Genomic DNA, 15946 nt, shown 5'->3' on the forward strand with positions numbered 1-15946 from the left:
ACTGATAGCTAATCACACTGTAGCCTAGGAGGACTGAGATAATCACACTGTAGCCTAGAAGGACTGATAGCCAATCACACTGTAGTCTAGGAGGACTGATAGCTAATCACACTGTAGCCTAGGAGGACTGAGATAATCACACTGTAGCCTAGGAGGACTGATAGCTAATCACACTGTAGCCTAGGAGGACTGTTAGCCAATCACACTGTAGCCTAGGAGGACTGATAGCTAATCACACTGTAGTCTAGGAGGACTGATGCCAGTCACTCTGGGCTAGACCACCTAAGATACTGCAGGAGAGACAAAGACTAACGTCCTGTTCGTAGAATCCTAAAATGAAAAGTGACGTGTATGTGTGTGTGTGCGTGCGCGCGCGTGCCCGCTCACGTGCAACAAAGGTCAGCACCAAGGGTCTTATCTTTTCCACTTTACATTCACTTTATTTTTTGAGACAGGGTCTTTCACTGAAACTGAAGCCCCTTGAATTGGCTAGTCTGACTGGGCAATTAACTTGAGAGATCCAACAGTTTCTGCCTTCCCAACATCGTGGTTATAGATACTGTTGCTTTGCCTGGGTTTTTACAAGGGTGCTGGAGTTTCAAACTCAAATGCTCGTGTTTGAGTGCTTGAGTCGTACGCCCTTTACTGACTAAGCCATCTTGTGGCATAGGGAAAGTAACCCCCACCTCCCTTATGTGCACTGCTTTTGTAAACGGTGGTGGTGGTGGTGGTGGTGGTGGTGGTGGTGGTGGTGGTGGTGGTGGTTGAAAGGATCTTGCTATGTAGGTAGCACTTACTACTACTGTCTTTGAACTCGCTGTATAATCCACACTGTTCTTGAACCTGTGAACCTTCAGCCTCCTGAATACTGGGATTATAGGCACTTGCCATCGCACCATTTTATAAGATGCTGAGGACTGAGTGCTGTTTGCATACTAGGCAAACAGTTTTCAAGGTTTATTTATGTGTATATGTCTGAGCCATTGTGAGTTTATTTGCACCATATGTGCTTAGGAGCCCATGGAGACCAGATGTTGGGTCCCCTGAGACTAGAGGAATTGGGGGTGCTTATGTGTTGAAGCTTGCATGTGAAGGACAGAGAGAGACAACTTTCAGGACATGGTTCTCTCCTACCATGTGGCATCCAGGAGTTGAATTCAGGTCTTTTACATCTGCTGCTCAAATAATTGTTATAGCTGTCCTAGAATTCACTCTGTAGACCAAGCTGGTGTCGAACTCACAGAGATCCACCTGCCTCTAACTCCTAAGTGCTGGGATTAAAGGCATGTGCCATCACAACCTGGCAATTATGCCTGGGTTTGTTCACATACAAGACTCTTCAAGGGAATAAAAAGTGTGTGCCACCACTGCCTGCCCTTTTTTTGCAGACCCTCCCATCTTTGCTCTCTTTCACATTTATTACATCTATTTTTATTAATTGTTGGTGCATGTGTGTGCGTGCATGTGTATAAATAGGTAAATATGACCTGCTTGGTCTGTATAATGTTACTTGTGTATGTGTTTTCAATAACCAGTTAGTGTACTCTTCTTGGTATATTTTTCAAGATTTATTTTTGATATGTACTGATGTTTTGTCTACAAGTCTGTCTGTGCATGAAGTGTCTGTGGAAGCCAGAAGAGGGCAGTGGATCTTCTGAACCGAGTTAGAGATCATTGTTAGCTACTATGTTGGGTGCCGGGATCCTCTACAAGAGCAAGTGTTCTTTTTTTTTTTTAAATATTTATTTATTCATTATGTATACAATATTCTGTCTGTGTGTATGTCTGAAGGCCAGAAGAGGGCACCAGACCTTATTACAGATGGTTGTGAGCCACCATGTGGTTGCCGGGAATTGAACTCAGGACGTTTGGAAGAGCAGGCAATGCTCTTAAACACTGAGCCATCTCTCCAGCCCAAGAGCAAGTGTTCTTAACTGCAGAACCATCTCTCCACCCATGTTTGGATGTACTTTTAGGCAAATGCTAGGCATCGAGTCCAGGCCACCTACATGCTGCACAAGTTTTCTATCAAAGTATACGTGTTTCAAAACGTTGTATAATAGATCTAGCATAATACGTATCTAAAGCCTTGAAGCTCTTGCTATTCAATAATTGGTCAACACTGTTTTGACTCCTAACATATGTAATAAGTTTTCAATGCAATCTAAACTATAAGAGTAAACATTAGAATAAAGAAATAAAGGCCAGGCGATGGTGGCGCACGCCTTTAATCCCAGCACTTGGGAGGCAGAGGCAGGCGGATCTCTGTGAGTTCGAGACCAGCCTGGTCTACAAGAGCTAGTTCCAGGACAGGCTCCAAAGCCACAGAGAAACCCTGTCTCGAAAAAACCAAAAAAAAAAAAAAAAGAAAGAAAGAAAGAAAGAATGAACTTTAGAAAACGGGCCAGTGAGATGGCTCAACAGGTGGAAGCACGTGTACAATCCCAGGAATCTGACCTCAGTCCCCAGGACCCACATAAAGGTGGCAGGAAGGAAGGGACTTCAGAGTCATCCTCTGATCTCACTATGTGCTATTGAAGATGTAAAGGTGTCCTTAGCATGTCCGTCTAGTGTAAAGTTCTGCTACCCTCAGCACATCGCAGTGTGGCACATCAGGTTCACGGGTTACTTTGATACTTAACTAAGGAACCTCAGCTCGTGTATGCGTGCTCTTACGTTGAGGAGGGTGGAAACAATGGAGAATTGTGGGTTATTAGAAACCTAGGATGCAGTAATTTACTCAGTACATGGTTGTTGTTATTCTGTACCCTGAAATATACTTAATATATAACTTCCCAGCATACAGCAGTCAACTCAGACACTGTCTATGAAGGACAAACAATATTGCAGCCTAATGCTTTGTAGGTAATTCCTCTTTTCTCCACCTTTTCTTTAATCAGTTGATTTATGAAGATTGTATGGACCTGATTGCGAAGCTACCCTGTGTTGCAGCAAAAATCTACCGGAATCTTTACCGGGAAGGCAGCAGCATTGGGGCCATTGACTCTAAGCTGGACTGGTCCCACAATTTTACCAATATGTTAGGCTATACTGATGCACAGTTCACCGAGCTTATGCGTTTGTACCTCACCATCCACAGGTAAGTTAGATTTAATAATTATACCCCTTAAATGCCTGGATTGAGCTGGGTGGTGGTGGTGCACACCTTTAATCTCAGCACCCAGGAGGAAGAGGCAGGCGGATCTCTGTGAGTTTGAGGCCAGCCTGGTCTACAAAGCGAGTTCCAGGACAGCCAGGAACTGTCTAGGGGGGATAGGGGGTGGGGAGGCAACCCTGGATTGATGGGAAACTCTTTGATTTGGTTTGAGGTTTTTATTGGAGACACAGAATCTTTCTACATAGCCCTGGTCCTGGAACTCACTATATAGATCTGGCTGGCCTCAAACTCATAAAGATCCTCCAGAGCTGCCTCTGCCCCCCAAGTGCTAGGAATAAAGGCGTGTGCCACCGTGCCCAGCAATGAGGGTAGGGGTAGGACTACATTTTAAAGTTCCTTAATGTTATTATCTAGGAACAGATGACCTGTATAGCAAAGGGGTATAGGTAGAAACATCTTGTAAGGATTGAAACTTGGCAAGAAATAAGGAAGAAAAGCTGAAAGTTTTAGGGGAATTGCTTCTGATTTGAAAAAAACACACGAGTCCGTCAGCTTTCCAGGAGCTCCCTCTTCTGGTCACCATTATTAAAATGGGGGAGATAGCTGAGACTGTAGCTCAGTGCTAATGTATACTTTGAGCTCTGTATTTGACCCTAACAATGGAAGTGGGGGTGGAGAGAGGGAGTAGGCACAGCTGACCAGCTAGGGTGTCAGGATCCCAGAAGGCCAGGATCTGACGAGAGAAAAGCAGTGTCTGTTGTAATCAGCCCTTTCCTTTCTCACTTTGGCTCTGCCTCATGTCCCCACAGTGACCATGAGGGTGGTAACGTAAGTGCCCACACAAGCCACCTGGTGGGCAGTGCCCTTTCAGACCCCTACCTGGCCTTTGCAGCAGCCATGAATGGGCTGGCAGGGCCGCTCCATGGACTAGCCAATCAGGTAAGACTAGCTTCCCCCCCCCCCCCGTCTGTGTTTTTTACTCACATGATCTGTCCCCCATCTTGACACCCTTTCCTTGGCATGTGTATTGACATTCCTCTTCCCATCCTAAACTTCCCATAGGAAGTGCTTGTCTGGCTAACACAGCTACAGAAGGAAGTTGGCAAAGACGTGTCAGATGAGAAGTTACGAGACTACATCTGGAATACACTCAACTCAGGACGGGTAAGCAACCAAGAAAGAGACTAAGACCCAAACACTGAAATTTGAAAGACAATTCCAGGCTATTGAGACCTTGTCTCAAGGGAAAAAAATAAAAGAATAAAAGCAGCCCCTGCATTAGCTAGAAAACTGCCTCTTTTATTGTTTCCCCATTTGTTTGCCTTGTGGATTTAGTTTTCTTTTTTATGATGCTTGGGCTTGAACCCAGCATCTCTGGCTAGCAAGGCAAGTGCTCTACTACCTGTTTTCCCAGCCGCTGCTTGCTTGCTTTCTTTCTTTATTTTTTTGTTTTGTTTTGTTTTGATTTTTTTTTATATTTATTTATTTATGTGCATTGGTGATTTGCCATGGGTGTTGGGTCCCCTGGAATTAGAATTATAGACAGTTGTGAGCTGCCATGTGGGTGCTGGGAATCGAACTCGGGACCTCTGGAAGAGCAGTCGGTGCTCTTAACCGCTGAGCCATCTCTCCAGCCCTGTTTTGATTTTTTTGAGACAGGGTTTCTCTGTAGCTTTGGAGCCTGTCTTGGAACTAGCTTTTGTAGACCAGGCTGGCCTCAAACTCACAGAGATCCGCCTGCTCTGCCTCCCCGAGTACTAGGATTAAAGGCATGCGCCGCCACCGCCGGACTGCATTATCTTTTTATTTAGAGACAGGGTTTTCACTGAATCACCCAGGCTGACTTTGAATTTACAGTCCTGCTTGAGCGATCAGGACCAAATGATCTGGATGGGGACAGTTCTTCCTGAATATGCCAGCTCTGTGACCCCCGCCCCCCTTTGCAGGTTGTCCCAGGATATGGTCATGCAGTGCTAAGGAAGACTGACCCACGGTATTCCTGCCAGAGAGAGTTTGCTCTGAAACATCTGCCTAACGACCCTCTGTTTAAGCTGGTTGCTCAGCTGTACAAGATTGTGCCCAATATCCTCTTAGAGCAAGGGAAGGCCAAGAATCCTTGGCCCAACGTAGATGCTCACAGTGGGGTGCTGCTCCAGGTGAGTCCGTTCTCCCTGCCTGCCTTCTCACTGTACCACTGTTTTGTTCTTTGCTTTGCACAAAACTCCCTAATCAGAATAAGGGCGAGGAACCCAAAGCCTCATGCAGGGCCCTTTTGGCTTGGAACTCTGTGTAGACCAGCTTGACCTGGAACTCAGATCCACTGCCTCTTCAAGTGCTTTGAATTAAGGTCTGGCACTTTTTCTAGTTAGTTGGTGGTAAATGTGTTTATGTGTCTATGTGTGTGCTGGCACATGTATGATGCCAGAGGTGATGTCAAGTGTTTTCCTCTGTTACTTTAAAAAATATATATATTTATTTATTTATTATGTATACAATATTCTGCCTGCATGTATTGCCTGCAGGCCAGAAGAGGGCACGAGACCTCATTACAGATGGTTGTGAGCCACGATGTGGTTGCTGGGAATTGAACTCAGGACCTTTGGAAGAGCAGGCAATGCTCTTAACCACTGAGCCATCTCTCCAGCCCCCTCCTCTGTTACTTTTCATCTTACATTTTGGAGACTTTTTTTATCTTACCTTTTGGAGTCTCTTAGTGAACCTCTAGGGTCGTCCTGCTCACAGGATTTCAGGTATATGCCACTACACCCTGCTTCTGTGTGCATGCTGGGAATCTGAACTCAGGTCCTAAGTCTCGAAAGGCAAACCGTTTACCAACCAAGATGTTTCCTTGGCCTCTGGCCTTAAGCTTTTGACCTCCTGCCTCAGCCTCTTAAGTAAAAGTAGATAGAATTTCAGGTCTACAGCACCGGGTTCCCCTAGAGCAGGGTCTCCTCTAGCGTCCCTCACAGAGCCCTTTGACACAGTCGAGCTCTTGACTGAGCTGCAGCTGTATTACTTTTCCTAATGTTCTTTCAAATTATTTATTTAAGGCTGAGTGGGCTAAGACTATGGATAAAAGGGGGAATGGAGTCTCTAAGGTTTTTGTTGCCATAGACTTGTGTGTGCCTGGCTTTTAATAAAGCTTTTTTCTCTTCTACGTTAACAGTACTATGGCATGAAGGAGATGAATTACTACACGGTCCTGTTCGGAGTGTCGAGAGCGCTGGGTGTGCTGGCACAGCTCATCTGGAGCAGAGCCCTAGGCTTCCCTCTAGAGAGGCCCAAGTCCATGAGCACGGACGGTCTGATGAAGTTTGTGGACTCTAAGTCAGGGTAAAACGGGAGATTGCGGGAAACTGACTATAAGAAAACGAGGAAGCTTAAAATAAAGTATAATTTTGTTTTGTTTCAGGGGCCTTTAAGACTTAAGATTAACCTGTATCCGAGGCACTGAAAATACATTTGAAGTTAAAATATAAATTAAGACTTAAAAGATGAAAAGCAACCCCTTCTTCCCTCACCAGCTCACTTCCCTCCCTGGTATGAGTTGTCTACCAACTGTAGGATGACCAGGACTAATGCATGTGGTCAGGTTAGATCTGGCTACCCACCATCTCTAGAGCGAGAGTCTGGCTCCTCTTGTTTAGGTCAAAGCAGGTTACAGAAAAGCTGCAGTCATTCTGTGAAGCTTTTGCTTCTACCCTACCAGCCCTCTGAGCTACTGAGGCCAGGGCCAGGCCCTGTTTGTTTCCATAGGAATCATGTTGAGTGTCAGCTGTGTCAAACCCTAAGGCCTTTTCCTGTGTACGCAAGCACTTCCTAGAAAGATCTATTGGTTAGCTGGAAATGAATATTGGTTATTTGGCAACTTTTGATGCTATCAGGTGGCCATAAGTGGCATATTTGTTTTACTGGTACCCAGCATTTGATTCTATTTCTCTCTTTAAACTATACCATTAAATTAAGGTCTGCAAGTGTTCTGTTTCCTCCCAGACTTCCTATACCTGCTGTGCCTCAGCTGAGGAGGCTCTGGGTCTCCCTGTCCTAGCCTCGGCTAGGGTTCTCTTAGCAGGTCTGTGATCTGTGGTCTTCCCAGTCATTTGGCTTTTCAGTACTTAATGTGAACTAGGCCTTTTACTTCCATGGAACATAAGCCACTCTCTTCTGACCTTGGTTTCTCCTGTTAATATGCTCTGGCACATAGAACAAGGGCTCAGGAATGACCAGCCTCTTCATGGGCTGGTCCCAGGGGTTCTAGCCTTTCTTTTTGAACAGAAAAATGACTTGCGATTAGACATAGTTCCCTCTGAATATCAGTTGGACCTAGGGCTGAGGGCATTCAAAACAGTGAGCCGCCTTCTGATCCCCTGCGTCGAGGACATGTCCCTTTATTTATCGAGGTCACTCTTGCTCTTCCCTTACGAGCTCACAGTATGGTGGTTATCTTAGCAGCCCCGTCTGTACAGGTTTCCAGTGACTCAGAAGCTATATTGCCTTTTCTTTGAGAAAGGGTTGAGATACACTCCTGTTGTGCTCCCTCCCTACCCCAGACTCCTGCCTGCGTTTGTGTGGAACCCAAACCCCAGCACCACACTGTTGAGATGGACACACTGTAAACCCCTGGGTGACTGTTAAGTCATGATGCAGACTTCAGATGTTCTGTATAAAATGAAAAATAATAAATGTTTTTATTAACAATGCTTGAGCTTGCTATTACATAGGCCTGAAAGAATCATTATGAGGTAAGAAATATGGTAGGAAGGTCTGCACGAGTGGGTGAGAAGTGAGTCTGTGTATATCCCCTTTTCTTCGGGCGAGTTGGACATGCAGAGGGAAGGCTGCTTTCCAAAGACGTTCAGTCTTTTTCCCAAGGTTGGGGAGTCCTTTACCTTTAACCCCCATCCCTCTCTGTTATAGAGACCTCACAAGTACTTGCCTGACTAATCCAGGAGCTGGTCTAGCCCAGTGGGTGAAAGGGACAAGAACTGTACCAAGGACAAATGGAGGACTGCTAGCTCCAGACTTAAGACTAGTACTTAAGACTAGAGGGTACTTATAGTTAGTGCCTCTCCCTTACTACTTTCCCTAAGGAGGCCTCCCAAAATAAGGGGTGGTCCTGGGGGCATTAGATTATGGGAGATCTAAGGCTGTCCTGCTACAGCTGGCCTTCTGGAAAAAAAGTCTATAAATAGGCAAGAAGGTAGGTAGTAGGTCCTGGCATGCAGGGTGTGCTACTATAGTTAGCAGGGACGCCGTGTCCAAGAGGCTGCCTTACACCTTCATTCCCACAGGAAAGGAAGCTGTGACTTCTACTCTGCTTATATGTTACCCCCGCCCCTACTCTGAGAAACAATACCAAAAAAAGCAAATTCACACTGTCACAATTTATTGAAGTTTTATAAAAACTCAGGCCACGTGGAAGAAAAAGGTACATCCCAACACTGTTTAAGGAATTCCTCCTCCTTTGCTCTGTGGCACTGGTGTGAAGCAGCTCCTCGCTTTCTACCCGTCAGACAGCATGGACACTTTCCTAAGCTGAGGCAGGTTGCCTTTCGCTTCTCCTGAGAAATCTTAGCGGGGTCAAAGTTACTTGCCAGCCAGTACCTCTGTGTGAGGAAGTTACTACTATATCCGCCTGACCTGGTCCAGAGACTACAGCTCTGGGTTTATTCGGTGTGAAACAGCCGTGGGCACAAGGCATTCTTTGCTGTGTATCTCACTTCCATATGTGCTATCTTCCCCACATGTCCAGCCAGCATGCAGCCCAGTTTAGGAAGAATCGAGAGGTGAAACTTAGACCTCTCTCTGAGCAAGAGCCAAAACAAATAAATAAAAATTGGGTGGGAAGAGGGGGTGGAGGCAAGGGAACAATCCTTTGTCTCAAGTCTGGTGCACCTCATGGAACATCAATTCACGGGGGATGGCTGTTTCTGGACCAAACTTGGTGGCCGCCCGGCGCTCAAAGGCAGCAACATTCTGTTTGACAACCTCATCAAAAAACATGGTCGCCAGCTGGGAGTGCAGCAGAGAACGAAATTCAAAGGAAATCTGGAAATGCATAAGAGACAGAAACTTCAAGACCATGTTGGAAGGGTACTAATCTGAACTGCCTTCTTTACATCCCCCTCCAGACATCACCTAAGAAGCGTAACTTTAAAACGAGCAAAATGCAAATCTGATAGAGACTTAGACCTCTGAATACGTAGTGAAGTGTTTAGTGCTTAGTTTTACCCTCATGCCTGGTCCAAGGTCTGTGCCACGAAACCTGACTCACCGAGAAGTCCACAGTGCAGGTTCGAGGGTAGGCAGGAATACCAGGGCTGAATCTCCAAATAGTCTCTAAGTGGTTAAAGAGCTTGCCATCAGTGCAAACCGCCTAGAATAGGATACAATTGGCTAGTTAACTCCCATTGTTAAGAGGGGTAGTGTAAGGAGCTAGAGCAGCCATTGTCGACCTGTGGGTCACCCAAGACCATCCAAAAACAGGGATGGTCACATGATTCACAACAGTAGCAAGGTTATACTTACAAAGTAACAACAAAAGTAACTTTATGGTTGGGGCTCACCACAACATGGGGAACTGTATTAAAGGGCCACAGCATTAGAAAAGTTGAGGGTCTGAGGGTTTAGCTTCGTGGAACTACTGCATAGTATGTGTGATGTCAGGTTGGCCCCGCACCACCACCACGATAACTGACTTTCCCTTTAATGTTAGGCGAACACTTCACACGTAGAAATCAAGTAATTACAGGAAAGGCCAAAAATAACCCTTGAATATGAAACTGCTAAGGAAAATACCCTGAATCCTCCCAGACAGGCCTCACCTTGACCATGTGTGGTTTGACCATGGAGACCGCAGAGGTATAACGTTCCAAGACAGGTGGAAACCCAACCTCCAACTGGGCTTTCAGGTGACCCTTACGGCTGGATACTACCAGTGACTTTTTACACCACGGCACAAACTCTCGGTACTCCTGGACATTGGACACCACCTCAAACATCTCCTGCATTGAGTACCTAGAACGAAAGGAATCGGAGACCAAGAGCTGCCGGCTGGGTCAAGGTCCTCCTTGCCACTGGCCCTGACACAATCTTTGCCCACAAACCAGGCACCCAAAGAGACCTGGATGATACATTATTTTATCCCGATAGAGGCTTTAGATGACAGGATGTCAGTTTTATTGGTAGCCAAGTCTTTTTTTTTTTTTTACATTTTACTATTTTGTAAAACGTGTGGAGAGCAGAGAAAAAGCAGCCAGTTCTTCTAGCTTGTGGAGTTGAGGAATCAAATTTGATTGGGTCTTTATGCTTGGTGCCAAGTGCTGGGCCATTGGATTATTTTGGTTTTTTTTTAATATTTATTTATTTATTATGTATACAATATTCTGTCTGTATGCCTGAAGGCCAGAAGAGGGCGCCAGACCTCTTTACAGATTGTGAGCCACCATGTAGTTGCCGGGAATTGAACTCAGGACCTTTGGAAGAGCAGGCAATGCTCTTAACCACTGAGCCATCTCTCCAGCCCTGCCATTGGATTATTTTGAAAAGACAATCTTTTGTGGCTCAGGCTGACCTTAAACCACTATGGGCACAAGCTGGCTTCCAATTCATGATCCTCCTGCCTCAGCAGTGCTGGGAACAACTCTACAACTTATTAGTGTGGTCTTAGGTAAACTACCTATGCCTCCTTTCTTTTATCTATAATACACGAGCAAATAATACTCGGTTCATTTGTTTGTGAGGATGAAATGAGACAGTTTATGTAAAATACCTACCTGTATAGACTGGAGGCATAGTTCAGTTAGTAGAACACTTATTTGGCGTGAAGCCTTAGGTTCAGTCACCAGCACCACATACACTGGATGGAGAGATGGCCCATTGGTTAAGAGCACTGACTGCTCTTTCAGAGGACCCGGGTTTGATTTCCAGAACCCATAGCTTACAACCTCTGTAAGGAGGATCAACTCTGGTCTCCAAAAACACTTGCACTCATGTATGTGCATACACCCACATACAGTTACACATCATTAAAACTCTTAAAAAAATAAACAGGTTTGATAGTACTCACCTGTAATTCAGCACTTAGGATTGCTCACCCATTCAGCCTAGCAGCTAGTACATAACGAGGCTCAAAATAATACCCCGCATCTTTTTCTTCTTTTTTTTTTAATATTTATTTATTTATTAGGTATACATTATTCTGTTTGCTTGTATGCCTGCAGGCCAGAAGAGGGCACCAGACCTCATTACAGATGGTTGTGAGCCACCATGTGGTTGCTGGGAATTGAACTCAGGACCTTTGGAAGAGCAGGCAATGCTCTTAACCTCTGAGCCATCTCTCCAGCCCCGGTCTTTTTCTTCTTTAATATGTTACTTCTAGTACCACAAGCCTTTAATCCCAGCACTCAGGAGGCAGGTGGTCTACAGTGAGTTCCAAGGCGTCCAGGGCTGTTACATAGACCTGACTCAAATAATTACGTAGTATTTTGCATTTGTTTATCTGTGTGTGGGAGCTGTGCCCCAGTGCACTCTGAGATCAGAAGACAACTCCCGAGTGGGCTCTGCCGTTCCACCATGTAGATCCAGGGGATCAAACTCAGGTCATCACTCTTGGCAGCCTCCAGAGCCATCTGACCACCACCACCCCGTTTTTAAACAAGGTCTAGCAGTGTAGCCTGTAGTGCAGGTTAGTGGGGTGAAGCTGATAGGGATCCTGCTGCCTAAGCCTCCAGCGTGCTAAAGTTGTAAGCATGTACTCGTCACTACTGAGTTTTCTTTAATTATGTGTATGTTTCGGGGAGGGTATGGGCACATGAATGCTTGTGCCTACAGAGTCCAGAGCAGGATGCAAGATCTCTGGAGCTGGAGTCATTAAACCATTTCATAGTTAAACAATCTTTAGGCCTATTTTTATGTGTATGAGTGCTTTGTCTGCATGTATGTTTGTGCACGATGTGTGTGCTGGCGCTTGAAGAGGTGGTAAACCTCCATGTGGGGCTGGGAATCAAACCTGGGTGCTTTGTAGCAAGTGCTCTTAACCACTGAGCCGACTCTCCAGACCCTATAGTTTATAAGTTTTTAAAAGCATTTTGTTGCAGCTAGGTATGGTGATGCATGCCTTTATCGCAGCATTTGGGAGGCAGAGGCCATTGGATCTCTGTAAGTCCCAGGCCAGCCAGGGCTACATAATAAGACCTTGTCACAAAACAAAAATGAAGCCTGGTATAGTGATGCAAGCCTTTAGTCCCAGCACTCAGGGCAGAAGCAGGCAGATCTCTGAGTTAGAGGCCAGTCTGGTCTATATAATTACAAGGTGGACAGTCAGGGGTACATAATGAGATCCTGGCTCAAAAAAAACAAACAACGCCGGGCGGTGGTGGCGCACGCCTTTAATCCCAGCACTCGGGAGGCAGAGGTAGGTGGATCTCTGTGAGTTCGAGACCAGCCTGGTCTACAGAGCTAGTTCCAGGACAGGCTCCAAAAGCCACAGAGAAACCCTGTCTCAAAAACCAAACAAACAAACAAACTGGGAAGTGGTTTCTTAGCATGCACAGGTTCTAGGCTCAGTCCTCAGCGCTGCAGGAAACCAGCACGGTGGCACGTGCCTGTAACCCCCGCTCTAGAGAGGTAGGTGGAGACAGGATAGTTAGAAGTTCAAGGCCAACTTAGGCTATGTGAGACCCTGTCTCAAGTGTGTGTGTATAATATGTATGACGCAGGCTCTGGGCTATGTAACCCAGGGAGACTACAAGCTTGCAATCCTGCCTCTGGCCTCCAGAGCTGAGATTACATACAGGTCGGCCTGTACTTGATAACGTTTCTATGAGGTAACCCAATTCTAGACTCATTTAATGCAGGGGCAGAGCAACCGAGGAGGGAAATTTAGGTTGGGAGGCTGGCAGCAAAAACATTGCTGGGGAGGTGGGTGGTCCAATATGGATTTTACCAACTATTAGCACGTGGTTATTTATTTGGAGTGGAAGAGAAGGATGCTCACCCCATGATCCTACGCTCCGAGTAAGCCTTCCTCTTGTTGGTGAAGGGAGCAGCAAAGCCCATGAAGGAACGACTGGGAGGTAGGCCAGCCTCAGCCGCCAAGACCTGGGCAGCGCGAGGCAAGAAGAGGTTACAGGAAATCAGAAACCTAGCACCAAAAGGAAAGGAGAGGCAGCGTCACGGTTCTTTTTTTGTATTCAGCCAATTCCAGGTGAAGGGGAAGAGGGATGCATCACGGAGGAAGGTCGTTCGGGCAAGCCCTTCTCCCCCCAGCACCTGCTCCAGCTAGCAGGGCTGGCTGGCTGGCCAGGCAGTCACGAGTGCGAAAGGTCGAGGGCGGCTGAGGACAGGGCCAGGGGTGGGGATGGGAAAAAGACGGACACGGCCGAGGTGCCAGCTGCCTTTGGAGCAACGCTACTGCTGCAAGCAAACTCGTAGCATCCCCGTGCCCACGGTCCGGCCGGGCCCATCAAAGCCAGGGCGCCCGCGAAGCCGAGAAGAGGCTGGCACGCACCACCCCGAGCATGTAACTTGTATCTCCAGAGCTCCAGTCGGGCTCCCAGGGCACTACCAATGCCGACCCTTCTCCGGCCCGCCATGTAAGGGCTGCCACCCTCCACCGCAGAACTTCGGGGTGCCGGCCGGGCGACCCCCTCCCGTCCCGAGCGGATGCCCGGGTCCGCCTCTCACCTCATTGGCCGCGGCGGCCGCGGAGGGCCCGGGGGCGGGGGCGGGACCGCGCGCGTGCCCGGGCGGAGCGAGAAGCCGCAGCAGCTCCGGGCGGCCGCGCGCGTCGGGGCCGGGAGCCTCCGCGCGCCCGCAGAGGCCATGCGCGCGCCCGTCCCTGGTCCTCGGGGCTGCGGCGGCTGCGGAGGAGGCCGGGCGGGAAGGGCGGCGGGCGCGGGCTCCGGATGCCTTCTCCCTGCTCCGGCCCGCGCGCCGAGTAGGCTAGCACTGACCGCAGCTCCGGGTCCCCTCACGTCACGCCGTTGCCAGGGATCTGGAGTGGGAGAGCGAGGGAGGAAGGAAAGGGCAACGCTGCCTGTCGGGAGATGTAGTTTCTTTGACACCTCTGGCGAGAGAGCGAGGGCGCCGGGTGCGCGTCTGAGGAGCTATAGCGATTAAGCTGGGGGAGCGAGGTCGGCTGGCACAAACTACTTGGCGAGGCTGTGGTCACAGGACCTGATACGTAGGCGCAGAGGCGACGTCGTGGGCGGGTCAACGGCAGATGTGTCCGTAGCTGTCCCGAGCTAGGGCTCCACAAGCCCTTTAGCATTGCGAGGCTCCCGCTCAGCTCGGTGGGCTTCGCGGTGTCTGCTGCTGATTTGTGTCTTTGGGAAAGGATATTAACGTTGCAAGCTCTGGGCTGACTTGAATTTCCCATCGCTCTCCACTCCCTCTTCTCCCTCCCCCGCCTCGTTATTCTAGACAAGATATTCAGCTTCTTCTCCTGGGCTGGCCTTGAATTCGCAGTCCTTCACGAACGTCCCTAGGAACACAATTTCCCCTTAATATTTATGAGAAGAGGTCAGCGGCCGAGGCAGGAGGGTTGCCACGAGTTTCAAGCCAGCCTGGGCTACATAGCCAGTTGTAGAATAGCCCGATCTACACATTGAGGCAAGCCTCAGTCTCAAACCAAACATAAGACATGTTTTGTTTTTTTAAGGCGCCCTCACTTGTAGGCCAGACTGGTTTGGAGCTCTCGGAGGTCCTTGGCTGCTGTGGTTTCGGGCATGAACCTCAGGTGGCAATCACGTTAGGGAGGTGTTTTTGAGACATGACCTTGGTCTGTAACTTGTGTTGACCTCAAACTCACAGGAATTCTCTTGCCACAGCTTCCTAGTTGCTGGGATTTCAGATGTGAGACATCACAGCTGGCCAAATTTTACTTTTAGAGAAAAGAACCATCATTGTCTGGAAAAACGTGTACTCAATGGAAGATGAGACATCACAGTTCAAGCCCGACAGTGAATACCACCTATTACTTCCCATGATTCAAGGAGAAAACAATTGCTCTTGGTAAAAGTAGATAGATACAAACAGGGGCTGGAGAGATGGCTCAGTGGTTAAGAACCCTGACTGCTTCAATTCCCAGCACCCACATGACAACTCACAACTGTCTGTAACTCCAGTTCCAGGGAATCGAACTTCTTCAGACACAGAAATACATGCAGGCAAAACACCAATGCACATAAAATAAAAATAAGTTAATTATCTTGAAGGAAATTTGCTGATTATGGGCTGGAGCACTGGCTGGCTGCTCTTCCAGAGGTCCTGAGTTCAATTCTCTGCAACCACATGGTGGCTCACAGCCATCTGTAATGAGATCTGGTGCCCTCTTCTGGCCTGCAGTACAGAACACTGTACACACACACACACACACACACACCAAAGGAAAAAGAGAGAAGAGAAACAAACTACAAATTAGAAAGAGACTAGACCTAGATGGATGTAAGAGCAAGCACAATTCTGTCATGTGCGGCTGAATTTAAGGACGTTGGGACTGTCACGGAGCCTGATAATCAAAGGTGGTGGCAGCGAGAGGACAGGCAGGCAAAGCTACATTGTGATGCAAGTCGAATGGTTTTACACAAATGAGGTCCTGGATCCCATCTCACAGCCAAGACAGGCTGGCCAGATGGCTCAATGGGTAAAGGTGCTTGCTGCCAAGCCTGATCTGCATTCAATCTCCAGGACCTGCATGGAAAGAGCCTTCTCCTCTGACCTACACGCGTGCGCGCACATACACTTAATAAAAAGTTTGGTTTTTTTTAAAATGACTCTTTTCCTTTTGCTCCCTTTCTTCCACCTTCCTGAGGGAATGAAACCCCC

At 47.6% G+C, this 15946-nt stretch overlaps 2 protein-coding genes across 2 annotated transcripts in view; one reads left to right on the forward strand and one right to left on the reverse strand.

The window, feature by feature from the left end:
* Cs (citrate synthase) overlaps positions 1 to 7818 on the forward strand; it is a 25189-nt gene extending 17371 nt beyond the window's left edge. The window contains exons 7-11 of the mRNA XM_075954614.1: positions 2901 to 3100; positions 3928 to 4057; positions 4181 to 4282; positions 5065 to 5274; positions 6285 to 7818. Of these exons, the coding sequence (XP_075810729.1) occupies positions 2901 to 3100; positions 3928 to 4057; positions 4181 to 4282; positions 5065 to 5274; positions 6285 to 6455 (813 nt within the window). The 3' untranslated portion in view covers positions 6456 to 7818. The remainder of the gene's footprint in view (positions 1 to 2900; positions 3101 to 3927; positions 4058 to 4180; positions 4283 to 5064; positions 5275 to 6284) is intronic.
* Positions 7776 to 14222, reverse strand: Coq10a (coenzyme Q10A). Its single transcript, XM_075954615.1, has 5 exons — positions 13805 to 14222; positions 13116 to 13262; positions 9943 to 10135; positions 9393 to 9494; positions 7776 to 9166 (listed from the first exon to the last, which is right to left on the reverse strand). The coding sequence occupies exons 1-5, from the start codon at positions 13942 to 13944 to the stop codon at positions 8999 to 9001; spliced, it is 750 nt and encodes a 249-aa protein (XP_075810730.1). The 5' UTR covers positions 13945 to 14222; the 3' UTR covers positions 7776 to 8998.
* Between the last annotated feature and the right edge of the window lie 1724 nt (positions 14223 to 15946).

Source organism: Microtus pennsylvanicus, chromosome 20 (assembly GCF_037038515.1).
Source record: "Microtus pennsylvanicus isolate mMicPen1 chromosome 20, mMicPen1.hap1, whole genome shotgun sequence".
Classification (NCBI taxonomy): domain Eukaryota; kingdom Metazoa; phylum Chordata; class Mammalia; order Rodentia; family Cricetidae; genus Microtus; species Microtus pennsylvanicus.